Source organism: Aythya fuligula, chromosome 4 (assembly GCF_009819795.1).
Source record: "Aythya fuligula isolate bAytFul2 chromosome 4, bAytFul2.pri, whole genome shotgun sequence".
Lineage (NCBI taxonomy): Eukaryota > Metazoa > Chordata > Aves > Anseriformes > Anatidae > Aythya > Aythya fuligula.
This window is the reverse complement of record NC_045562.1, coordinates 53,703,797-53,730,155: the sequence shown is the minus strand read 5'-3', so window position 1 is coordinate 53,730,155 and position 26,359 is coordinate 53,703,797. Positions and strand designations below refer to the sequence as shown.

The 26,359-nt window shown below is 41.2% G+C and overlaps 1 protein-coding gene across 1 annotated transcript in view; it reads left to right on the top strand.

The window, feature by feature from the left end:
• The window catches only part of NWD2 (NACHT and WD repeat domain containing 2), a 57,187-nt gene extending 40,627 nt beyond the window's left edge, over positions 1–16,560 (top strand). The window contains 6 exon segments of the mRNA XM_032187094.1: positions 6,783–6,986; positions 8,281–8,425; positions 8,702–9,291; positions 10,932–12,806; positions 12,808–13,311; positions 13,313–16,560. Coding sequence (XP_032042985.1) covers positions 6,783–6,986; positions 8,281–8,425; positions 8,702–9,291; positions 10,932–12,806; positions 12,808–13,311; positions 13,313–14,869 — 4,875 coding nt within the window. The 3' untranslated portion in view covers positions 14,870–16,560.
• Positions 16,561–26,359: the final 9,799 nt, after the last annotated feature.

Genomic DNA, 26,359 nt, shown 5'->3' with positions numbered 1-26,359 from the left:
TGTCTTCAGTTTGCACATACATATATGTGTACACATCAATTGAAACAAATTGTTGGGTATAAGCATTTGATTACAATAAGCATACTTTCTAGACAGAACATTTAGAATGTCTGAGGTCTTTTAAAATTGAAGTTAAATAGAAACGTTAATCTACTTACATTTTTGTTATGTCTTTTCTATCCATAGCAGTAACATACGTTTTATCAGCTAATAGATAGATTGACATTACAGCAAGCATTAGTGCAATAAGGACATTTCACTCACTGGCTATTTGACTGAAATGTGTGGCTTTAAAGGGGGAAGAAAAAGGTTTTATTTCATAGAAAGATGCATCCACCAGTGGAAGGAAGCCTAGAAGAGCACACTCAGGCAGCTCTCCAGCTTTGAAGAGGCCTGATGATTTGGGTACGTACCTGCTGACCACAAACTTGCCCTTCTTCCAGTTCAGGAGAGATTTTGAAACAAACCTCTCTATGCACAGTGAGCTGCCTCATTACCAGCCTTGCTGCCAGTCATGCCCCACAAGCTGCTTCTCAGGCTGCTCCCTGCCCACAGCCTCCCTGTGAGACATGGTGTGAATTTCTATCAGCCTGACAGCCACAGTTCCCTTAGGGATGAGTGGAAGGACACCTCTGGGACATCAGTGAGAGCAGCCAAAGCCCTAGCAACAGATGAACAATGTAATGCCCGAAGGCACTTTAACAGCACTTAAATCCCTACAAGTTTGGCATCTGCCTGAGGAACCACTTAGTGGGTCTCAGTGACACCTGAATGCTGATGTTGGGTGCCTGCAGGCAATTTCCAGCCCAGAGCATGAAGTATTCACTACCATTCACTGCATTCTCACCGCTTTCTCCTAAAGGAACTGCTCCACTTTGATTAATTGATCTCAGTTTGAGCTTACATGAATTTAGCAGGCTGAAATGTGAGTCACTCAGGACCTAACTCACAAGTGGGCAAGGCTTTCCTACTTCAGCAGTAAGCAGTTCCTGTGGAGAGGGTAGGGCTGACAATTAGAAACAATAGCTTCTGCTATCCCGTTACAATTAAACACTGCAGACCTGTCACAGCTCTGAATCGCTGCCTAGACTTAATTCCCTGCACCTAATTGCTAGGTGAAATGGGGACAATATACTTCTGAATCTCTCTTGGCTGTTGCCAAAACAAATTGCTTAAGCGCTTAGGTCTGGACAAAAAGAGGTATCTTAGGTTAAAAAATTAATTATGGTTTAATTTAATTCCTTCAAAGGCAATTTCTTGAATATTTATTCTTCAGAAAGTTGGCAATCAAGGACTTGTATGAGATGAGGCAGAGAGGACTTTAATATGTTTCAGTGTTACAAGCACAACTTTACAGAAACAAAGCAGTAAAAGTGGTAGGACTGATCCCATGAAGCCCAGCAAAAGATCATTGGATCACATCATTCACCAGCTATAAATCTGAGTTTTCAATGAATCTTTAGCTTTCTCTTGGCAAAAAGGCAAAATAATGCTGCTCTTAAGGTGGAAAGTATCTGAAATCACAAAACGTTACATACCTGACTTTTAAAGTGACATTTTCAGATGTTAATGCATAATTTCCTTTAAAAAAAAAAAAAAAAAAAAAAAAAGAATGAAACCAAACAGTAATCAGTCCAGCTTGCTATAATAACTTGATCTGGTGCTTAAGTACATGATTTAGTGGGTGACATTGGGAGTAGGGGGATAGCTGGACCAGACGATCTTGGAGGTCTTTTCCAACCTTTATGATTCTATGATTCTACAATAATTTGATGGCTTGGTTTTATCTACCACTAAATCTACTAGAGAAATTAAATGTCTTGGTTAAAATTAAATATATCTAAAATTTCAACCTGTTCTTTATTGATATAAGGTATGGTATTAGGGTTCATGAATGTTTCAGTAATGATGTCTGAACTTAAAACATGGCATGCACTATGAATCCATCATATCTCAAGATCAAATCCAAACCTCATTAGTTCCCTCCTTTTGGTCATTATTGTGACTATGCCTGTAATTTTTTAATCTGTCTTTAATAATCTTCCTTTAACTTCAGCCTCAGGCGCAACAAAGCTAACAAGACTATTGCTGAGGTTGCTCTGTGTTAATTCTATAAAGTTTTGTCAGACGCAATTCTTTGCTGAGGGTTTTATACATGTTTGCCAGCCTGATCGCTTTAAACAGCTCAATCACCTGCAATCTAATGAATCTTTAATTTGTTGTTTTACTATTAAAGGAAAATGACTCATCAGGTGGGACATTGAATTCATAAGTCTGCATATAAAACCGTCTCTTGGTACTGAATGTGGTGTAAACATTACTGTTCCCTTTAAAAATAATTTCCTATAATAATCATCAAAATGTTCCAATGTTGTTACCACAAATTGAAGTTTTAGTTTATTACTGTAGAGTACTGTGGTATTTTTCATAAAGGGTGTAAATGACAATATTCTTATTTGCATTTAGCATGAAGCAACATGAAGATTGTGAGAAACTTTATTTTCTTCAAACTCATTTGTTCTATTTTTCCTACTTGAATGTATAGGGAATACAGAGAGAGGGGCAGACATCACCAGGGGCTGCTGCAAGCCTCCTTTGTAGGTGCAGCTCGGACACAGAAGCCCCTGGAGAAAGATGTGTGATTCTGAGCTTCTCATTTAGACAGCTGAAGTTTTGGGTGGTTTTATGGTATCCTGATAGGATACACTTAGAGACAGATATAAATCAAAAGGAATAGAGGGGAGACGGCAAGTCCCAGGTACCAGCTAGAAGGAGATAACATCCATGCCTCATCACCATGTCCAGGCACAGGAAGATAGAGCTTTCATGGCCTGTGCATGCAAATCATAGTATCATAAAATCATGTTGGAAGTTGGAAGAGACCCACAAGGACCATTGAGTCCAACTCCTGACTACACACAGGACCACCCAAAAATCAGACCATGTGTCTGAGAGCATTGTCCAAATGCTGCTTGAATTCTGACAGGCTTGGTGCTGTGACCACTGCCCTGGGGACCCTGTCCCAGTGCCCAACCACCCTCCGGGTGCAGAACCTTTCCCTAACCCCCAGCCTGACCCTCCCCTGTCCCAGCTCCATGCCGTTCCCTCGGGTCCTGTCACTGTCCCCAGAGAGCAGAGCTCAGCGCCTGCTCCTCCACTCCCCTTGTGAGGGAGCTGCAGGCCACCATGAGGCCTCCCCTCAGCCTGCTCTGCTCTGGGCTGAACAAACCAAGTGAATTCAGCCACTCTTCATACGTCTTGTCCTCTTGACCCTTTACCATCTTTACTGCCCTCCTTTGGGTGCTCTCTAATGATTTTATGCCTTTCTTATGTTGTGCAGTTCCTGAGATGAGGCCACACCAGCACAGAGTAGAGCATGACAATCCCTTCCCTTGACCTTCTCATGCCATGCACCCCAGCACACAGTTTGGCTGCCAGGGCACATTGTTGACTCACATTCAAGTTGATATCAACCAGAACTCCAAGATCACTTTCCATAGGGCTGCTCTACAGCCTCCCATTCCCCAGCCTATAGGTACAGCCAGGGGTGCCCCACCCCAGGTGCAGCATTCAGCGCTTGCTCTTGTTGAGCTTCATGTTGTTGGTATTTGCCCTGCCCTTTAGTTTGTCAAAATCTCTCTGCAAGGCCTGTCTACCCTCAGGGGAGTCAATAGCTCCTCCCAATTTAGTGTTAAACTGCAAACTTAATGTTTTAAGTTGTGTTTCAGTACCTCAATTAGATGGCCAATGAAACTGGGCCGTAAATTTAGGCTAGCCTTGAGTTATCAAGCAGCAAAGGAATGACTCTATGAAGAGTTGTCTACCAAAGAAGTTTTTTTTACCAAGAATATTTTTGAATGATTACACAGAATCGGATACTAATACCAGAACATTAGCTAATTTCTGTTGGGGTTCCGAGAGGAACACAATGCAGTGAAGTGCCTTGGATTGCCCTGCTCTAAATGGTAGACCTACTCATGGTTTGCTGTTTCTGCCTGCATAATCAATTCTGTTCATTCCGGTTCTGTTCTTTTTTCTTTTTTTTTTCTTTTTTTGTTCCTATCATGTTCCTATTTCTATTCCTCGGTATTTACTTGTTAATCTTACAGTGTAAGAACCTCCGACTTATTAATGCATTTATTTGCTTTTCTAAATGCACATATTCACCAAGTAGGTGCCCCAACTGTCCTCAAAATTTCTGTTCTGCTGCTCCTTATCTTTAATTACAGAAATGGCTATGTTTTGATTAAAAAATGGAGTCCTTCCTTGCTCAGACCAGCCACATGAAGCAGTATTCCTGCATTAAAGAAAGCCGGGTTTCAGAGGTGTGCTCTGAGCATGGCTAACTCATGCAGCTCATGAAGCACTTCTGCCAAAATACCCACAATGGTTTTCTGGCATGTAGTGGGCACAATTATGGAAGACAGTTTGATTAAAAAATGTAAAGGCTTTCAAATAATACTTTTGCATAGGCCTCAGTTTTATTTAAAAGCTCATGATAAAATCATCCGCAGTGATACTACTATTCTGCTTGTGTTAAAAATACCTTTTAATGTGTTTCGCTTAACTGGTCAGGAAGATGTTCCCTTGTGCAAGATTATTTACATAATGTCTGTTGCAATGACAGATAAAATAGAGCAAAAAAAAAAACTGTCTTTCAATTTTAAAGTAATGCTTTTCTTTACTTATCTCTTATTCGGTGGAGAGAGAACAGCATGAACTGTACTAGAGAAGCCAAAAAGTACACAGAATAATTCCAAAGCAAATTTAGTTGATTAAATGCAGTACATTACAACAAGACATTTTAATGTTGACATTTTAATATTGTTAGTGAAAGGCCCAGCTATTGATCTTTGCTCAGGCAACAATGAATCCATTGGACTTAAATTCAGAAAAAGTGTAGCCTAATGAATTTTAAGTAACAATTACTACAGGAGGTAATTGCAAAATTTGCATAGCAAAGCTCCACTGAGAGAAATTTAGGAGATTTCTACATCACTCTGAATGTGCTAGGGCTTGCAGTTCAGCATGATAGAGTTATTAACCTCACTTGAAAAAGAAAAAGGAAGGAAAATAATACTATATTTTGTTTAACCTCTGCAGCTCCAGAATTCCAAGATTATTGGGCTCTCAGGCCAACTACTCGCCATCAGAGCCAGCACTGTACTTTCTGTGAGCTCTCCCCAGTCAGCTCCAGGCAAAAAAACAGCCAAGTTACAATGTGAGCTATGGTCTAAGCTAGCCCAGGTGCTTTTGCCTGAAAGGGGTTAGGAAGTGTTAATGTAAACTGCACGGATGTCTGTGCTCTGAGGCTGAAGCATCTAGCAGGATGAGCCGCCTGAGTACCTTCTGCCAACACAACTGGCTTCAGAGAAGGGTATCTGCAGCATCACGCTTTTATAATCTGTGCAGCAAGCTTCATCACCATCAGTTATTGATTTTCAGGGTTTAGTTACAGCTGAAAAAGTTTAAAACAGCTTCTCGTTATGATGAGTGGTTTAAAAATGAATATTTAGATTTTTATTATTTACAAACAAGGTCATTTACATTTTTAGGGTACTACTGTATTTGCATTAGCATTACTTTGCTAAGAGATCTTTCCAATTCAAATCATGATGCTGATACCATTGGTGCCTCTCCACATTAAGTACTCTTTCTCATTAACTCAGAATCTTTACTGCATACATTTAAGAGAGGAAATAAATAAAAAAAAAAAAAAAAAAAAGGAATTCTATTTTAAATGAAGTGAGAATTCTCACTTAGTTCTGTGGACCAAGATTTAAATGCAGAATTAATCAGATAGTCACAAATGCGAGAAAGTTTGTAGAAAGAATGCAGAAATGTCTTACAGCTCTATCTTCCAAAAAGTTTTTCCCAACCCTTTTTTATTTAATATTTATAGGCAGCAAACTACATAACTAAGTTATAAAAAAAAGTATTCATAGTATCATAACCAGTATTTTAAACTTCAGTTACTTAGGTAACATAAATCTTACATGCCACAGTTTAAGAAAAAGAAGTGGTCTAACATCCACAGACCTTTACATTTATACCAAATATATGCACTTAAGTACTAAAATGAGCTGTGATACATTTCTATTTGGTATTTGGTCAAAACTCTTTTTCCTTGCCTCACTGTTCATTCCCTGGACAGCTACTGGGGCAAAGACATTAAACATTGTTTGCAGTAAGGGAATATGAGACAGCAAAGCAGCTTGTGGTTCTACAACATCGATCTTGGTATTTCGGGTAGAAGCCACATTTTTAATAGTACTAATGGGAATTGTACGCAAATTCATGTCAATTTTCACCAAATAGGACATAAAATCTTATGTTCCATTGCAGTGGAAACCAAGAATAAAACCAAGAGGTAACGAATTCAGTGGTGCATCCTTAGCCTGTAGTCCACAGAAAAAGATACCTACATTCCCTTTTACGTGTGTGATTAATGCCAACTAATGGGAATCAATAATACACAAGTCAATACTGTGATAAAAAAAAATATGTTGGGTGTTTTTAATTACATCTTTTGAATGCCTTTGTATTTTTATTACCAGTTAATGTTAAGAAAGCTAATGCACCTACTTGAAATTCTACCAAGTCATCGTAATAGGATGTAGCTCAACACTAATTCATCTTCCACTGTGTCTGTTTGCCTTTCTAGTAATTTCAAAGTCGTGAAACTAGTTACCACACTGGTTTTTAAGAAATTCAGATCCTGAGGAGGGTATTGGCATCACTAAAAAGAAAAATGTAATCCCTACTTTCCTGCAAATACACAGGGCTTACTGGGAGAGAAGTATGGCAACATCCGAATACCAGGGGAAGTCGAGTCAGCCGAATTTGAAATGATCCTGGACGCTGCCATAGAGGCTAAGCTAGAGACAAGAATTTTAGAGGAGTGGTACTGCAGGGACGAGAATGCAGTGCCACCAGCATATTACCTCAGGCCAAAATCTGAAATGCTGAAGAGCTACCAGAATACGGTAAGTCACATTCACCACCTAAAACATTCCTGTCAGTTAAAAAACAGCCTTTCAAGTGTCCTGAAGTGCCTAATGCTGTCCCTGGGCAGATCCCATACTATTAACTTCCTAACCGTATTCTAAGAGAAGATTTTTGAACACCATTAATTATCATTTTTAAAACATGCATTTGTCGTTAACTGGTGACAGTAAAGACTGTGTATCACCCAGGGCTCAGTTCTGCCTTCCTACACATCCTATATATCCAAGGACAGATTTCAGCGTAAAGGAGAGAGGTTCTTAACAGAGCAAACATTCATTTTGAGCACTTGCTGTAGTGCAAAAGAAAATGAAATGAAATTGTTATACTGCATTCATCCATCATGTAGCAGAATGTAGTATTTGTTGCATGAGAAAACACTGAAAACATGAAACACGTTGACACAGAAACGTTTAATGAGCTGAATGCAGTGTAATGTGTCCAATTCTGACTTATTTACCACAAGGGATGAAGCAAGTTTTTTAACTTTATGCGTTGTTTTGCTAATGTCCAGAATGCCCTTTGAATAAAGCTTGACTTTTTTTTTCTTACTAAAACTCTATACCTTTCCTCAAGCTACTGACACAACAGGAGTAGTCAAAAGGATATTCATAACTTAACGCTAACACAGTTACATCTTATAAACTCACTGGAAATAATAAAAGACATACCGCTCTGAACACGTCGAGAAAGAGTTGCTAAGGAACGTAACCCTCAAGGCCACTCTCTTCCTTATTGCACCCTCCTACTGCCAGGAAAACTGGAGACCCCTGAAACACGTCACTTGCAGTAGGTCATGCCGCAGTGACTACCAGCTGCCTTAAGGGAAATTTATGTTTTTCAAATATAAGGTGCTTATTTAACACTACCAGGAACCTCATTTTGGATTTGAAATCCAAGCTTTAATTATTATTATTATTACTTCTCTTGAACAGGAGAAATAAGACTGCTTCCTTATTATAATTATTTCAGGTTTGGTTCTCCAATTCTCAAAACTCTTCTTCTATTAAGGTTTTCTCTGTCTTATTCATGAGGAATATTGCATCAGCTACCTACAGGAGGAACTGAGAAAATATTCAAAGTAGATAGTCTTTATAACTCTATAAAAGAATACATTATGGTTATCTGCAGTATAAAAAGTTGAACGTATTAATTTATTTTTAATGCGTGTGTTTCTCTGTTACCATGTTATTTATGACCTTAAATATTAGACCCTTACTTTTTGAAGTTGTAGATGTATTACAGCTACTGTTTAACTATGGATATTTTTAAAAGATGGAATCTTCTTCAAACTCCATGAATGAGAACAAATGGCAAGATATATCAGAAGAGATAAAGAAGATTTTTAAGACTGCTGTGAAATTGCTGTATGAGAAAGGAAAAATGAAACACAGCCAAGCAAAGAGATACCTTTCCTCTGGTAAAGTTCAGACTAACTGTTTCTATATGTACATTTATTATCTTTTCTATCAGCCTTTTCACAAGCATGAAAATATATTTCTGTTGGCATTTCTCACCTAACCAAAGAGGAAAATGTGCTTGTTGCTCTTGCTTGAGAGTTTTTTGCTGTGTTTTTTCTTCTTTTCACAGAAAAGAGATGCGATCATTTAAGGGTCTGCATGTTTTGGGGGGTGGGGTCTTGAACTGGTTATAAAGAAAAGATAACAGAGACTCTGCGTTCTCTTTTCATCCTTAGCTATTGAAGATGAACTTGATTTTGCCTTGGGTAAACAAACACCAGCTTTCCTAAAGAAGTGTGTTTGCTACATTCGGAAAATTGCCAACATCGAGCGTTTTGTTAAAATTCCAGAGATGGGAAAATACATGGATGTGGTACATACAGCTGGGAAGTTTCTACGAGATCCTGAAGCCCATGAGAAGCTGATCAAGCTCAGGGATGAATTCATTCCTACCATCGTCGCATCCTCCAATCTGAGAGTGTACACGTCCGTCACTCACTGTGACATGAAACTGGGCTACTCCCAAGAAGTGGAGAATCATTACATTGAAGGACTCGGTAAACAATTCTATGAAGACATGATCGATATTATCCAGGCAACAGTGCAGCAGAATTTTGACACAGAGACAGACTTGTTGTATGATGAAGTTCTTCAGCATTCATCACTATGTAAAACATACTCCACTTTTTATGAATACAGATGTGAGGCATTGCATATAGTTCACAAATACGTTCTACCTAGCAAAATAGGACACATTAACCCTCTTATCGTATACGGAGGACCATGCACAGGGAAAACTCTTCTATTAGCCGAAGTGGCAAAGAAGGTAAATAAATACCTTACATAGTTTGGTGATGCCAAGGGCATTTGTGCATGAAGGCTAGCTTTTCATTCTTCCTCTTGACAATATATCAGTCTTTAATACATAAATTAAAGATTATAAAACTGACATACTGCTTATTGTTGTATACATGTTGAGAAAAAGACTCTTCCTTTTACTAGCAACATGTATACATAATGCCCAACAGAAACAAAAGCTTATAGAGCTTTCAAAAAACTAGTAGGGATCAACATATTTTTGAATCATCAACCTGTATTTCACAATGATCTTTTTCCCTTTTGTTCCACAGAGGTCCTATGAATCTGGAACCATCTAAACATCATATGCTGTTTTTAGTCTTATTCACAAATACAGCATGTCTTTCCAAGTCATGCTATCTTGTTTTATGTTCTCATCAGAAATTACTCCAGAATTAGACTGATACGCTTGCTACAAATACACTTGCCAGAAATCTAACTGCAATAACCTGCAAAAATACCTGTGTTTAGCTGACATCTGCTGCTTCAGCCACTGAGCTGAGTACTACAGGGACATGAAGGAAACTGCGCAGTGCAGGACCAGATGCAGGGAAAAAAGAAAAAGGGAAAAAAAAAAAAAAAAAAAAAAAAAAAAGCTGGCATCTCTAAGCCTAATTCTCAAGCTAGAAGTCACAACTTTGAGTTCCCTGCCGTGTGCTCAAAGAATTTGGCACAGTAGTCTGGGAAACAGCCATATCAGCCAGAAGGAAATAGAGAAGGGAACAATAATGTTTAAAATCCTATCTCTTTCCCAAATGTGACTTCCTAGATTCACATCAATTGCGTACATGAAATTGGGATTTGCAGTTCAAAATCTCATTTCAGATCCCAGTACATAACCTTGAGGCACTGGTTATGTTTTTCTTTTAAAATATTCTGTAATATCTTAAGTGAGGGGAAAAGACTAAGCACGTGAGAGAACTGAGTGAGTTAGCCTGCACAGACTGAGAGGATTTAGAGCCACATTCCTCACTTGCTTAGAGTATGCTAACCAAAAAAAAAAAAAAAAAAAAAAAAAAAAAACATTTTATTATGGCAGTGTGTAAGAGCCACAAGCGCTACAAGAGAAAGCATAGTTCAGTGGTCCAGGAATTAAGGTAACCAGCTAGGAATGGGCAATCCTGTATTCCCATCCCTGTCCACCAAAATCATCAGGGCATGTATTTATAACTCTCTTGCAAATGAATATTAAGCAAGCTTTGGTGCCAAGCAGGTCTGCCTGGCCAAGGACGATCACTCAGTATCTAAGGAAGGTTATTAATAAGAGCATCTGCCTACTGACTTTCAGAACTGAGACACTGATTTTGCAAAGAGTACCCTGGGACTTACAGAATGAATTCTGCTCGGGTCCCCATAGACATAAGATCTTCTTTGTGGATCTGCGTCTTACTGTTTTGGGATACAACCTGGGCTAAACAAAGATGACATATGATATAAATTTCACCCAGTGCACATAAACCAAAGCAACCTCAAACTGCTAGTGAGAGCACTTCACTCAACCAGTAACATTAGAAGACATTTATATATATATATATAGGCAATTACTATTTATAAACTCTGTTACTGTGCTTCATTTAGATACTAACTAAATCGTGCTCTACATTCTAGGCCTATTCCTGGCTGCAGGAAGAGATGGGACCTGATTCTGACCCTGTGGTAGTTATACGATTTCTGGGATCTACCGAAACAAGTACTGATCTGAAGAACATACTTCAAAGCGTTTGTGAGCAATTAGCAGTCAACTACCGATGCCTCGTACAAAGTTACCCAAAAAAGATTCATGACCTGCGGGACTTGTTCATAAATCTCTTGAATGAGTCTTCATTCCACAGGCCACTGGTGATAATTTTTGATGCCCTAGAACAGCTAACAGATAGCGATGATGCTAGGAAGCTTTGGTGGCTTCCCATTCACCTCCCCCGCTCAGTACGGATAATTTTGTCAACACTGCCAAACAAGCATGGGATCCTGCAAAAACTGAGGTGCCTTATTCATGAAGAAGACAACTACATTGAGTTGACTGCAAGGGACAGAAAGATGTGTAGCCAAGTGCTGAAACATCAGCTGCTGCGAGTTAAACGAAAAGTAACATCAGGGCAACAGATCTACGTCAATGAAGCGTTCTCCAAGTGCACACTGCCTATGTTTGTGAACTTAACCTTCAGGGAGGTCAGGAACTGGAGATCTCACAAAGATGTGGATGAGTCCTCCCTCTGTGTCACTGTACATGAAAGCATAGAACAGTTGTTCTGGTCGCTGGAAAGCAAGTGTGGATCACGACTACTGTCAAGAGCACTTGGCTACATCACTATGTCCAAGTCTGGTCTGAGTGAAATGGAACTGGAAGATATTTTAGCCCTTGATAACAGCGTTATGTATGAGCTAAGTGAGAGTGTCCAAGAAAGCAACCCACTGAGAATTCCCTACATATACATTGCGAGGCTTAAGGAGGGTTTACAGGGATACTTAATAGAGCGACAAGTGAAAAATGTAACACTTCTGCTCTGGGCAAATAGGCATCTGCAACTAATTGCCCAGAAACTGTACCTGAACAATGAAGAAGATTTGCAGGAGATGCACACAGTCATGGCAGAGTATTTTCTTGGTGTTTGGTCAGGTGGGCGAAGAAAACCTTTTTACAGCAACGACCAGTATCTGAATGGCTGTCATGACCACGACAGCAGAGGCCTGAATGAAGACGAAAAGCACTGCATGGATCAGATTGCTTTTGACAGGCAGGCACCTGATCAGCCGTGGGTTTTTCAGTGTAATCCCTTAGAGCCCGATATCTTTTTTATCAATCACAGGAAAATGACAGAGCTTATTCATCACTTGACGAAATGTGGAAGAACAGATGATCTTCTCTACGGAGTCATTATGAACTTCAGCTGGCTGTACACCATGATTAGGATAGGGCAGTTTGATAAAGCGATTTCCGACATAGAACTGGCTTACACCTGCTCGCAAGAAAAGGAGCTGAAGTTTCTGGCCAGTACCCTCCGCAGTATAAAGTTCAAAGTAGTAAAATACCCGGGGTCACTCTCTGCTGAGTTGCAGCAGAGGCTTCTGCCAGTAGTAAGCTCATTGCCTAAACTCAGACATCTCCTCTTAGAATGCGACAAGGACGGGCCCAAGTACTGCTCTATCGTCCCTTTGCATTCATCCATGGACGTGACTTACAGCCCCGAGCGCCTGCCGCTGTCATCCAGCTGCATGCACGTCACAGAAATCCTGCCCACTTTTAATCCCAGCACAATCATCGCTGCTTTGGAAAACGGCTCCATTAGCACCTGGGACGTAGAGACCCGCCAGCTCCTGAGGCAGATTACAACCGCTCCGTCTGTCATCTTAGGGATGAAACTTACTAGTGACGAAAAATATCTTGTGGTGGCTACAACAAAAAACACCCTTTTGATATACGATAACATAAATTCCTGTCTTTTGTCTGAAATGGAAATTAAGGGGTCGAAACATTGTGGAATAGGGGGGGGGCTCCAGTTTTATAAATGGATTTACATTATCGGTCAACCACGCGCTCGCGTGGCTGGAGGCCAGCAAAGATGTCACTGTCATAGACCTGCTTTACGGCTGGCCTCTCTATCACTTCCACTGCTGGTACGAAGTGACCTGTGTGCAGTGCTCTCCGGACGGAGTTTATGCCTTCTGCGGGCAGTATTTGAACACCACAACCATTTTTCACTTAGGCAGCGGAGAGAAGCTGGCCACTGTAACCTCTGAATTTTCTAGTGGCTTTGTGAAATTCCTTCTCATTCTGGACACAGCCCAAGAAATGGTGATGGTGGACAATGAAGGTAGCCTCTCTGTTTGGAATACAGAGGAGATCGCAAATCCCCAGCTTACGGATGACTTTGACTGCAGGAGAGAAGACAGCGAGGTTGTCAGCATAGAGCTTTCTGAAGACCAAAGTGCAATTTTAATTTGTAAGGCTCTCAGCATGAGCTCCTTGGACACTCGTGTGTGGAAGGTGGGCCGAAAAGTTTAGAGCTAAACACAATGAGCGCTTTATATCTGCCGTGTTGTCCAAAAATGGCAACTGTATAATTGCTTCAATGGAAAATACCTCAGCCATTTTTGTTTGGAGAAGAGATACAGGGCAGTGCATGGCAAGCTTACAGGAAATCTCAGGAACTATAGTCAGGCTAATTAAATCAAATCATCATAACATGCTGCTATCCTTATCCACCAGTGGTGTCCTTTCTATCTGGGATATAGACATCATAACTGCTATGTCCAACATCGACAAATCTGGCAAACCTATCCAAAGACTGGTGCTGCCGGCCAGAGGGGAATTAATATACACATTGGACGGATCGGATTCTGTCCACAAGTGGAACTTCAGCACTGGATTTATCGAAGCTGTGTTCAAGCACGAAGGAATTGTTGAAAACTGTGTGCTGACCTCTTCTGGAGAGATAATGGTTACATCGGATGATAAATGTAGCCAGTACGTATGGCACACTGTTAGCGGCGAAAATATCTTTCGCATCAATGGGCAAAAAATCTCAGAGCTAATGATCACTCATAACGACCAATTTGTAGTCTCCCTCTGTGAGCAAAATGCATCCAGAGTTTGGCGACTGGCCACAGGACATAGGGTTTGCAATATTTTAGTTGCCTTACAGAACGCATTTATAACAACTGCAAATACTTTTGTAGTCGGAATGGCGAAGAATAAAGTGTTGGCAGTGAGCCTCTGGACAGGCAGTATAACCAAGAAGTTTTGCTGCGATGATGGTGCAAGCATTGTGGACATCAAACTGATACCAGATTGCCCAGATATTATAGTATTTATAACATCTACTGAAACAGTGAACATCTGGAGCCTAACAGAGGAAGTCATCTGCAGGCGTGTACAACTGCCTAACAATTTCTTAAAAAATTTGGAAGACTTTGAAATGTCCCCAAATGGCAAGCTAGGAATTATAACCCGTGGTGATGAGAACATCAATGTGCTTGATCTACACAGCGGAAAACTTCGTGTGGTTCACGCTCCCGGTATCATCTGGAGGCAAAGGCTGTCTCGTGATGGCCGCTATCTCGTGTACATTTGTTTTCGTGGTGAGGAAGATGATGACAATGGTGCGATCTCCAGTTTAATTGTAATGAGGCTGGCGGATGGCAAAAACATCGGTGCCTGTTCTCTTTATAAAACTCCCACTTTCCTTGCACTCTCGCAGAGACATTTAAATATTATTATTGGATTTGATGATGGAAGTATAGGCACTTACACGGTAGTGGATCGAGTCGACGCTGCACTGAAAATTAAAATTGCTACTTCAAACAGCCGTCAGATTTTCAACAACACGACACAAGTGATTAGGCCAAAATGTCACAATTATAGCTTCAAAGTGACTGCAGACTGCATTTGGAGGGAATCGACTGAAGTATTTGCAAGGGATAGCCCCATTACAGTTACAGAGCCGGAGGTGAGTGAAGCAACACCAACCAAAAAACACAACTATTGCTATGAAAAAGTGTGCTCAGCCATAGACTGCAGAGGACACAGTTTTGCTGCTGACAACTGAGTATCCGTCTGGACTAGTTTACCTGAGTAATAGTATACATGCATAGATTTGTCTTCTGAATTCAAGTAAAAATCAGTGCATTTCTTGGAAGACAGACAGAAACAGCAGAGGGCAGACCAGCTGTTTTTTCCTCGACAAATATTCTAAGATTTACGTACACACACACAAAAAAAGCAAATATATCAGCAATCGGCTGCAGGGTTTTTTTTAAATTTCGGAATACAAGGTTCAGTCCAAGATTTCACCAGGGCCTTGATTAAAAATTTCTAGCAATACTATCAAAATTGTTATGCTATTACAGAAGTTAGGTGATCTTACGTGGAATTGACAAACTGTTTCAACTAGAGCTAGAGCTCTACCTGACCGGTGAGAAAGGCAGACCACTGTTTTATAAACCAAGTCGCCTAGAGGTGGTCAGGGCTGGATCTATAGCTAACAGCCAACTTTATACCCACCTGCAAAAATGAGTTTCTCTTGCTTGATGGTGCAATGACAAGATGTCACCTGCCAACCTGGAACACTTGATACATTCCATCATCATTTAAAAAATACCTACTTTAGTTATTTATTTTTTAATTGGGATTAATCATTGGGTTGAAAGGAGTAGGCATCAGTCAGCTGCAAACATGTCAACACGTGAGGTGATAAATACTTCACCTCGGTGAAAGGACTGAAAGATTATTTTTTTTAATTGCATGCAGGGATTTCAGGTTTCTGTATTGTGATAAAAAATGATTAAAAAAAAAAAACACTAGGTCATAAAAGGAATATATGGTTTGGGTTTTTGTTTTTTGGTTTGGGGAATTTTTTTTGTCTTCGCAGTGTTTATTAGTACAGGTCGTAAAGAAAACTTTTTCAAAGAGAAAGGGCATTGCAGATAAACAGTTAAACATATGAATTTCTTAATGTTAAAAGGTGGCTATCCATTTTCTTGTAAGGAAGTCTAAAATATCTCCTATGTCCCCAAAGTAATCTTAATAGAAAGCTTTCAGACATGCCATGTTTTAATCTTGATAAAATTTGCCTTACTATCATTTCTATTCTTTCCCATGATAAATGCAGATCAGATGACCAAACACTCTGGGACTGCTTGTATATGTGCTAAAATTCTCCACTAAATGCAAAGGCTGTCCAAAGGTTCTTTACTGTTCCAATTTGTAATGGGTTTTTCTTACTTACTACCTTCACCTTCTGCTTTAGAACTGTTCTGAGCCTTTTGTACAGTTTTATCAGTTTGAAGGCAGAAACTGTGAAATAATTACATGAAATAATGACAAATGCTTAAAAAAAAATCATTTTGCCCAAGTAAAAGAAATGCTGGACAACATCTGAAAGGATAATTTTTTTCTCTCCTTACGTACCTTAAAGATGGCATATCTGTGGAAATTTTTTCAAACTATGTAAACAAACCAATTTTATTTTTAAAATGAGAACTCCATGCCACAAATTTCCAAGAAATGAATGCTAAGCTAGAACTTAATGTAGTGTGTGAATGTTCTATGTACAAGCCAATATAGTATATTAAGTGACTTGAATGATTTTTCCTAACTTGTTTGCAACTAATAGATCATATTGAATGTTTTTATGTAAACTTTGTAATGTTGGGAAAACCTACCCAATCAGAGATTTATATTTTCATAAATGTCAAATTTAGTTAAATTTTGTTACAGAGTTGTTAAATTAGAAATCTATTGCAGTCTTCAAACAATATACAGTCTTGTGTATGCATTGTTTGTACTAATAAACTAAGGAAACAGACCCCTGTGTGTGTTTGCAGAGTTTTAATTTTAGGGACAGCCCAGTAGGAGACTGCATTTTAGTGTGGCATTCTCAGCTCTTCTTGAGACTTTAAATGAGCGATGTGTAGAATTTATATTGGCTATCCGCACAACAGCAAATTTCATGTTGTCAGAGAGACACAGCTGCACATATATTCAGCTCTCATTAGCCTGTAGTTAAGTGTTTTTAAGGGTTATGTTTGTAAGGAAAATTCCAGTATTTTTCACCCTACAGTTAACTAAATCAAACATTCAAAAGCCACTGAAATTCACAAAAATAAATAAATAAATAAATAAATAAATAAATAAATAAATAAATAAATAATCTATGACTAGATTGCACACTGCCAGTGTGCAAGTCAACAGACAAAACTTGTGTAACCTATCTGTTAGCATAGAAGAGAGGGGGGCACCTGAAATCCTGCTCCCCTGCAGAGCCATGGAGCTGCAAAGGAATGGCTCAGGGATCTACTCCTAAGATCCTGTCCTGAAGGTAAGCAACTTCCAACTTCTTTCAAAAACCAGGTATAACGCACTCGTGTCAATCTTGAAGGAGTTAAAATACGTGGTCTCCTACCTGCCAGGAGTGTGGCTAACACTGGGTAGTAACTGAGCGTAGCATAGAAACAGAGCAAAACACAGATAGAGAGAAACGCTCTTCCTGGTTGGGAAGCAGTACCAGAGCTCTGCCCAGCCCACTTCAGCTGAGTGGTTTATTGCTGGAGAACACAGATTTGTTCCTCTTGTTTTCTGCCTCAATGCCCTTCTGCACAGTGGGACGGCTTCTTGGGGCAGGAGGTAGACCCCAGCAAAAGAGGTGATCAGCCCACCGGTGAGAGCAGGCTTCCCTTCATCTCAGGCCAAAGAGGGATTTTAGGCCTTTGTCTAGTAGGTCAAAACGATAAGCTGGCACAAGAAAGTGTTAATGCTGTACCTAAAAAGGTACAGGTGCTCTCAAGTTTTGAACCTTAGCCTCACGTGTTCTGAAGAATGACAGCAGGTGTGGGGCAGCACCACTATTTCTCTTTGTTGTAAACCAGTTAGAAAGATGAACATGACTCCTACTCCAGTTCAGCCCTTTTACCCAGGATTGGGTTCATAATCTCACTGAGAATTCTGTTTAGGTCCTGCCCCTCTTTATAGTTTCTCTCTGTCTCAGGACATCTGTACCTCACTCCATTTTCCAGCTTTCTGAATCTCTCCTCTGGTGTCAGACTCCTCACGTGCACTGAGCTCGGCAGCAGACAGGTTTCTGAATGCCATTCACCTGCTTGGTAGCTGCTGCAAGACCAAGTTCTCCACAGCCCATTTGCAAATCTGACCCCAGTACCTCCATGCTGTTGCACACAGAGAAAATAATTTCCCTAAGAGTGAGCAACCCAAGCACTATCCCTTCGTAGGAACAGAGCAATTTACTTAACTTTCTCTTACGGAGCACTATTTGCATATCCAGAACAAAGCTTTCATTCATTCTTTATCTAAAGTGCCTCAATAAACGGGCTCAGATGGGGTCCATATTTTCTGACACGCAAGACTCTAGGAATAGGCTGTAGCTGCAAGAAAGCTTTAGTGGGGAATTAGCCGGAAATTCTTTGGCAGACAAAGGTAAGCCGGAGGTCAGCTAGAAAAAATATTTTTATCAGTCATTTCCTTTGCACCACAGCTGGGGAATGCACAGCCCGTGACTTCATTTCATAAGGCCTGTGGCCATTTAGCTTTTTTCATGTTACTGTCAGATAACATCAAAATGTGAGTTAACTGGTAGCCTGGAAAAGGCATTCAGGTTCCAGTGGTTCCTCAGCCCTGATTTCTTCATGCTGCACATGCAAGTTCAATACAGAATCCTGTGGTAACAGAAATTTTAGCTGTTTGGCAAAGGTCTTAAAACAAATATCCAACAAATATCCATCACTAAAAGAGCAGTCTTACACCATGTGTGTGTACACGCTATTTCAGCCTCACATCAGCTTAAAATCCTGAGATTTCAACTTGACTTTATAAAAATTACTGAAAGTTTTTCAGGGCAAGTTGACTGCTATGATGCTTCTTAAGTGTCTGTGTTATATGTCATAAAATGGGTCCTTTGGGTCAATAACATTAGGCTGGGAGCAACAATCTACATTGCTTTATTTTGTTAATTAAGAATAAAATACACACACACACACACACACACACACACACATATATATATATATATATATATATATATATATACAGCATATCTACCCAGGCTAGAAACAGCTTTTAACAAGGGGCAGCTCCTGGAGTCTTCTCACAGGGGCCACACCTGCAGCGCCCCTGCTACCAAAACCTTGCCACATAAACCTAATACATTTTAACACAAATATTAAGAGTGTAAAAAGAGAAAATTTGGAAATGTATTTTTATACATTAAGGCACCTTACTTTTTCACACATTATTGTTGATGTATTCACAAAAATGATCGTGTAATCATCGTAAGGTGGATTAGGGCCTCTAGATAGTTTGGGTTATCAAGGACATGTTATTAAGAATCATTATCACATATTTATGCTACAAATATGACCTACTTTGAAGTTGTTACACCCTGTTAAGGATGTTACTCAACACCTCTTTTGTGGAGCACCCCTGGCTGCAGGGAAAGCAACGGAGCTGCATTTTTTCCCTCGGTTTACCTTCCCAGCCTGGTCACTGAACACCATTCCTTGCATTTTGGAGGTAGTCTTGTGACTTTTACAAAGCCACTGATGGTCTCAGCATGGGTCTAAATCACAATCTCTGTTCTCAGTTTCTACACAGAGGTCAAAGGGTGAAAGAGGGCAACAAAGATGGTGAAGAGCCTGGAGGGCAAGGTGTATGAGGAGCAGCTGAGGTCTCTTGGTTTATTCAGCCCAGAGCAGAGCAGGCTGAGGGGAGGCCTCATGGTGGCCTGCAGCTCCCTCACGAGGGGAGCGGAGGGGCAGGCGCTGAGCTCTGCTCTCTGGGGACAGCGACAGGACCCGAGGGAACGGCATGGAGCTGGGACAGGGGAGGGTCAGGCTGGGGGTTAGGGAAAGGTTCTGCACCCGGAGGGTAGTCGGGCTGCCCAGGGCAGTGGTCACAGCACCGAGCCTGACAGAGCTCAAGAAGCCCTTGGACAGTGCTATCAGATATCTGGTTTGATTTTTGTGTGGTCCTGTGTGGAACCAAGCATTGGACTCCATGACCCTTGTGGGTCCTCTCCAACTCAGGATATTCTGTGATTCTGTGATCCTCCCCAGGGCAGGATGTGGCACTGTACTAGACACTTCTCCGGGAGGGGCAGTTTGCACCACCAGCCCTCTCTGGAAAAGAGATTTTCACCACGGAACACTAAACTTTCATCTACATAACAGTAAATTTACTTGAGAACATAGGGCAATAACCAGAAAAGGGTGAGAGAACGTTCTCCCAAGACATCCACTCCAGCAGAATATCCTCTTAAAATCACAAGTGGTTCCCAAACCATTACAATTTGCCCCTAGCAAGCTCTTCTCCCTGCCTCCACTGCCCTGTTGTCCCAGGCCCACGCTGCTCCTCCTTGCCTGGGTGGGAATGATCCTGTCCCACTTGCAAAGCCCCCACATTACACCCAGCCATGACACAGCCCCCACCTACAGTGCTTGCCCTTGTGGCAGCACGGTGGTCCCATCTCCAGCCTGAGCAGGGAATATACAAAGGCAGATGTAAGGCATGTCCACATGTTCCTGCCGTCACAGCTTTCACCACACAGTACCACCACACCAACACAACTCTTACAGAAATATGCGACAGAGATAAATAAATCATCTCCCTGTTTTCATGCTACCGCTCTGGTTCCACGTGTATTTTGGGATTTAGTGAACAGACTTGAAGTGAAATACATGACACTCGCAAGGTGAGGGATGAAACAAAAATCCAGGCACCCTGTAGCACAGATGAAAACAAAAGATCCCAAAGCAATAGGATGGTTTGCTGCTGTTTGTCTCCATTATTCCACTGTCTTTGGAACGTGCCCAGTAGTTCCTACTGTAAGATAATGTTGATGGTATCTGAACTTACAAACTTAACCTCATGGGCTGTAACTTTTCTAGGTAGACTACTATCTTAACAGGAATGTCCTCAAAAAAAAAATAAAAAAATAAAAAAAAAATCTGCCAGCCAAAGAGCTGCTGCAGAGCTTTGCTGGAGCTCGCTAACTCCCAGCCTGTGGATGCTGTTTGGCTTTACGTTCTGACACAGCTCTGCTTAAAATGAGCGCACCCAGAGCAGCCTTTACACATTTGTTCCCTGCACCTGGCACCACGTGGGGCTGGGAGGTGCAGTCGGTGCTCCTGCTGCCCCAGCACAGGCCTGAGGATCCCATCCTGCTCTGGACACGAGTTTGGCAGACTCACATTCAGCTCACTGCAGGGCATAGGAGGGGAAACACAAGGCAAACCCTGCTCACGGATGAAGTGGGATTTTAGGAGAATACTTGGCATGAGGAAGGCAAGCAGGACTCCAGCAAGTTTCCAAGCCCCGCCAGGCAGGGGGGGCAACCTTAAGTCCACAATTATTTGGGCTGAGAACAGCACACCTACCAGTACAGCAGCTGAACCTCATATAACCGCTTCAGTAACCTCACATAACCACAGACAGACAGAAGATTTAGCAGAACATTTCCAAAGTGTTATCAAGTAGGCTACCTCTGCCTGCACTGCTTGGCCCCCCAGCCTGGGACCCCTGCAGTGAGCTGCTGTGATGTTAGTGCCAGGTCTCTCCAGGACTTTTTTTTTTTTTTTTTACAGTTTTCAGGTACACTGATACACGTTAAGCTTACAACTGGGAAATACCTGAGCCAGCTGCCTGCAGATATTGCTTAAGTTAAATCTCACCTCCTGCACAGGGAACACTGCCACAACCGGGTTGCAGCAGCAGAACACCTTCCATAGCACATTTGGAAACACCACACCCAAACCAAAAGGAGTCCAGGGAAGTCAGCAAGTTTCATCAGTAAATATGATGGGGTGCCCGCAAACACCTTCCTTACAGCCAGGTTCCTCTACGGAGCATCGCCCAGCACAGCGGGGATTAAATTTCACTGCTAAGCAAAACTCTGGTGTAACAGAGGAACTTTCTGCCAGAGCCCTTCAGCACCGCTTGTGACATGGGGAGATTTAATTTGAAGAATATGCAAATGACAGCATTAATGTACTGTCAGCCTTGGACTTTGTTGTGGTCGTAAGCGGGTGTCCCAGAGGAAGGGAACTGCTTGGTACGTGTTCTCTCTCCTGTCCTCCTCCTTCTAACCCTGGCCACAAAGCAGCGAGGTCTGTCAGGTTTTTATCCAGCTTGCAGGTAAAGGGTTACAGATTCTAGGAAGTATTAAATGCAAACTTTAAAGGATTTTATTTTCATCTGCAGTCACATGACGCCCTAATACCCAATGACACTAACTACAGTGTCTCATTAAGAGGTCATGCGAACTCCCAAGCTAAACAAGGCATTCTTACATATTTAACATTCAAATGCAGAAGCCACGCTAAGCCATGGAAGATTGCAATCAGAAAAAAGCTACACTTCCTGATCAGCACAGAAGCTACAGGTAGGAAAAGTTCTCGTTCCTTTAAACTTACAGCACTGTTCTTTCGAGAGAAAATGTTTCCAGGGCATATCTTGTACTCTCCTTCTTTCTCAGCTTTCAGAATAATCTAATACTTTTATCTGGAAATTACCTGATCCCACTCGTTTCACCTGTTGTAGAATCACCAATGTTTTTATGCTCGGAAACACAGTTGGCTCAGCAGAAATCCAAACAAAACAACGTTCTTAAACAGGATGTGACTGCAGAAAAAGTCATATTTCTTTAAGATTTCTCAGTTATTGAAACAGCTGCATTAGAGTATGTGAGGTGAAGGGGGTGTTAATGCGTCTGATGTCTGAATCAAAGGGATTTGGAGCTCTTCTGACTTTACTTATGCCATGAATTGCACATTGTTTCAGCCCCGTCAATGAAAGCGTATTTTAATGGATGTGGCTTCCTCGCTGGACTTTCATGATTTTTGAGTTCTCCTCCTATAATTTGGTGCATTTTAAAGAAAAAAAAATAATAATATTGCAAAAGCAAATGAAAGGCAGATGGGGAGGGTTTTTCAGTGCTCTACAAAAGGAGAAAAATTTACAAAACGGGGGAGTATGAAGCAAGTCAGTTAAAACCCAAATAATTGAAAATTTAAATTGTATTAAAGCATAGCCGTTTTTACAGTAAGTGATAAAGTTTCACTGAAAGCTGCTAGCAAAATTGCAGGAGTTTATTTTTTGTAACTTTTGCTGAAGGATTTTTCCAGGGTACAGCATTAATTTGTATCACAAAGATCTTTTTCTCATCACAGCTTTTCTCTAAACTGTAATTGTTTTCAGGCGGGTTTCTACAAACTCGTCATTTTCATCCCTTTATAGGATTTTACTTGTAGACTACATTCTGTAGAGCTACAAAATCTATATTTACTTAAAGATCTCGAGTGCATCAGAAGGTTTCCACCCCCTAGGGATTCCCACTGCATGAAAGGAGCAAGCAGTGTTTATTGTTTTACTCCTACAATGGTTGGGTGGTGATTGCAAGCAATGTACTTTTTCCTCAGTTTATTCTATAAAACCCATCTCTTTTTCCTCTTCCCACGTAATGCTAGTGGATACCAAAAAGAAGTGGAGAGTAACAATACCTACAGCACTTTGCTTCTGATAAGCTGTCAATTTTCTCTGCTTTATCATTACCAGTACTTCCAATACATTTAAGAAAGGCTGAGCCCCAACAAGTTTATCACTAGTGCTTAAAGAAATAAATAGCCAGGCACTTCCAGAGTGCCCATCTTGAACTACAGTAGGTCTAACATCAAGAAGGGCCAAGACCCCACTTTGTCCTGGTTTGTCCAGCCCAAGACATCGAAAATCTTTTACCAAGCCAATGGACCTGCTCACCTCCCAGCAGAGGAGTTCACCATAGTGAATGCAGCAAGAAGCCACCACGTTTTACCATAACTATACTACATTTACTGTAACTGACCTCTGAGCTTAAATTAGTTTTTAAAAATCTATCCAGTAACTCATATTTGCTAAGCAAAACTTAAATATAAAGGGAGTAAGGGCAAGACATGAGCTCCCACCCAAACAGCTGCCCTGTGACACAGGCTTTCACCGACGAGGAAGGCTGCACCTGCCAAGGGAGGAACAGCCAGCCCCGACTAGTCTCTTTTAGCAAATGTTTGTGCAAATCGGGCGGGTCACGGAAAGCTTAGTAGCTACGGAGTTAAAGCTGCTGAAGGTTGATTGCACAACATGTCTTTGTAGGATGGGAGATACAAGGAATGCTAAAGTTACTCTGTGGGCAAACACACTCTGAGTGAGGTGAGAAGTTGCGCATTTCCAGAGGGGAGGAACACAAGTGAGGAGTGTGCTGCTAGCACTCTAGCAGTTCAGATGTTCTTTATAGCAAAAATTTTACAGTCGTTACAGGAATCTGCACTGATTTAATTTCTGGTGAAATAATCCAACCTATTATCTCGGTTTGTCACATCAGCATAGTCAAATGTAGTGTTGTTTCACGGTGAGGGCACACAAATCAAAAACTTCCTTCTCATGCACAAGGAAAGAAAGAGATGATTGGAAACTGAGATCACCGGAAACCCAACAGAATTTTTCTCTTTGATCCCGGGGAGAAATCAAGCAAACAGAAAAACAAAAACACTTCCAGAACTCTGGAATAGTTTTCTTTCCCCTCAAACCAAAGCTAAGCAAACCACTGCTCAAGAGCCAACCCACCTCTTCACAAACGCTTGCAAATCTCAGGAAACTTGTACCAGATTTAAGGTTCATGTTGGAAATCTTCAACCTGATTTTATCACAGCTCTAGGCAGGTGGGAAGACAGAGCAAAACTTGCAAGCGAAGGGAACTGTAGCATCCTCAGAAAACCTGCTAGAAAGTGGTCAGCGAGCAAGGTAAAAATTTCTGAGTGCTGAGGCCCTTCTCTAACCACATAGTTGTTTTTATCAGATGTTAAGGAAATACTTACAGCAAGTATTTGCTCTAAGGCTTTAACTAAATGAAAGCCAAGGTGCCTCATACAGGTTGGGGTGCAATCCTTTCCTTCCCACTGTGGAGAAACAAAGAGCAGGGGGGCTTGGAGCAGGCAGGGCCCACACAGGAGGCCAGGGCCTCTCCTGGCGCCATCCTATCGTACCACCATAGGAAAGCCTCCCTTCATGTTTTTTGGGAAGGGGTGGCCTTATTCTGTGTCTGCACAGTATCCAGTCAGACACGGCCTTGGCATTGTCTATGTCTTGCGCTGCCACTGTTTCACGGATGACTTGGTGGGGATGGGACTTGACACACGCAACACATTGAAAGGTGATGAGATTTAGTCAGTTAATAAATATTTGCTTCAAACTTACAATTCCTCCTCCAAAACCTGTTCAGCTGAGGATTACACACAGTCACCTTACAGCAGAGTGTGACTGAGACTTCCACCAAAAAAAGTTAACAGCAAGAAAATGTGCGTGATCTCCGGGCCTCCTTCCTTTCATGAGAGAAAATATGCTGGTGGCTTTTTTTTTAGCAGAGGTTGGTTGTTCTAGCAATCCCATGGGGGGTCCATTTGAAATGAAACAGTGAAACATCTGGATTTCAGTGGGTGTGCAGTGCTGAGATGCATCACAGGGAGGCCAGGTCCCAGCTCCTGGCCTCCTCACACCTAAGCTAGCACCGGAGTGTGCTCGCTTCACGTGCAAGCAATGATGCATGGAAAATGTTGGGTTTTGCTGAGCTATAGAAGAAGAGTGCCAGCAAACAGGATGTATTGCCATGGAGAATAGGTATGAAACATGATGTAGTTTTACCTATTAAAAGTTTGATATCAAAATGGACAAAATACATGAGTTATGGTAGCAAGGTCAAAAGGGATTATTGCAAAGAGGGAACAACACAGCAATTTTCCTTGAGCTCCCCTCTGAGTCACTTTCACTTGGACATATGGAGGAACTTTAAAATTTTATTAAGAGCTGAATACATTGTTTGGAAACTAAACATTTAATCAGTTACAGCAGGAAGCAGGGGGGGAAAAAAGACCTACGTTTTCTTTTGTGTGTGACATTTTTGTCTGCAGTTTCTATACAAGTTTATTTAACTTCCAATTCTTCACTTTAACCACAGATGTTTGCTGCAAAGCCACAGATGCTTTCTGGTTAGAAAAGTATTTGTGGTCAAATATTCTATTATTAATTCACATAAGTTACTTTTCCATTTGGGAGAAAGGAATAAGCCTTCTCCCTGCAGCTTACTTTTTTTGGCGTTACCAAATGGGCCTGGCTCCACTTTGAATCATTCCCCAACTATTAAAGAAAGATGTGTCTTGCTATTAAAGAGCAGTTAATCTTCTGATTTTATGTAAACAAGCTCCAGTGCCTTGCTGTAGCAGGCAATCTGCTTTTTTTCTGCAAGAGCAGAGTCACAGGAGGAGAGTACCCCTAGTGAAATAGGAAACACACCCACAGAATGACTGAAAAAACTTTCAGCCTGGAGTCCACCCTGGGACCTCATCAAACCGACTCCAGTGGGAACAGTGTCAAATCCTCACACACAGGCCAGGAGGAAAATACACAGCCCACTGCGCCTGGGTGCGAAGGCACTTTGCCCAGGCAGGTTGGCATTAATGCCCACAGGCGATTAATGCCCATGCACTCTGATGTGGAGGCTCCAGAG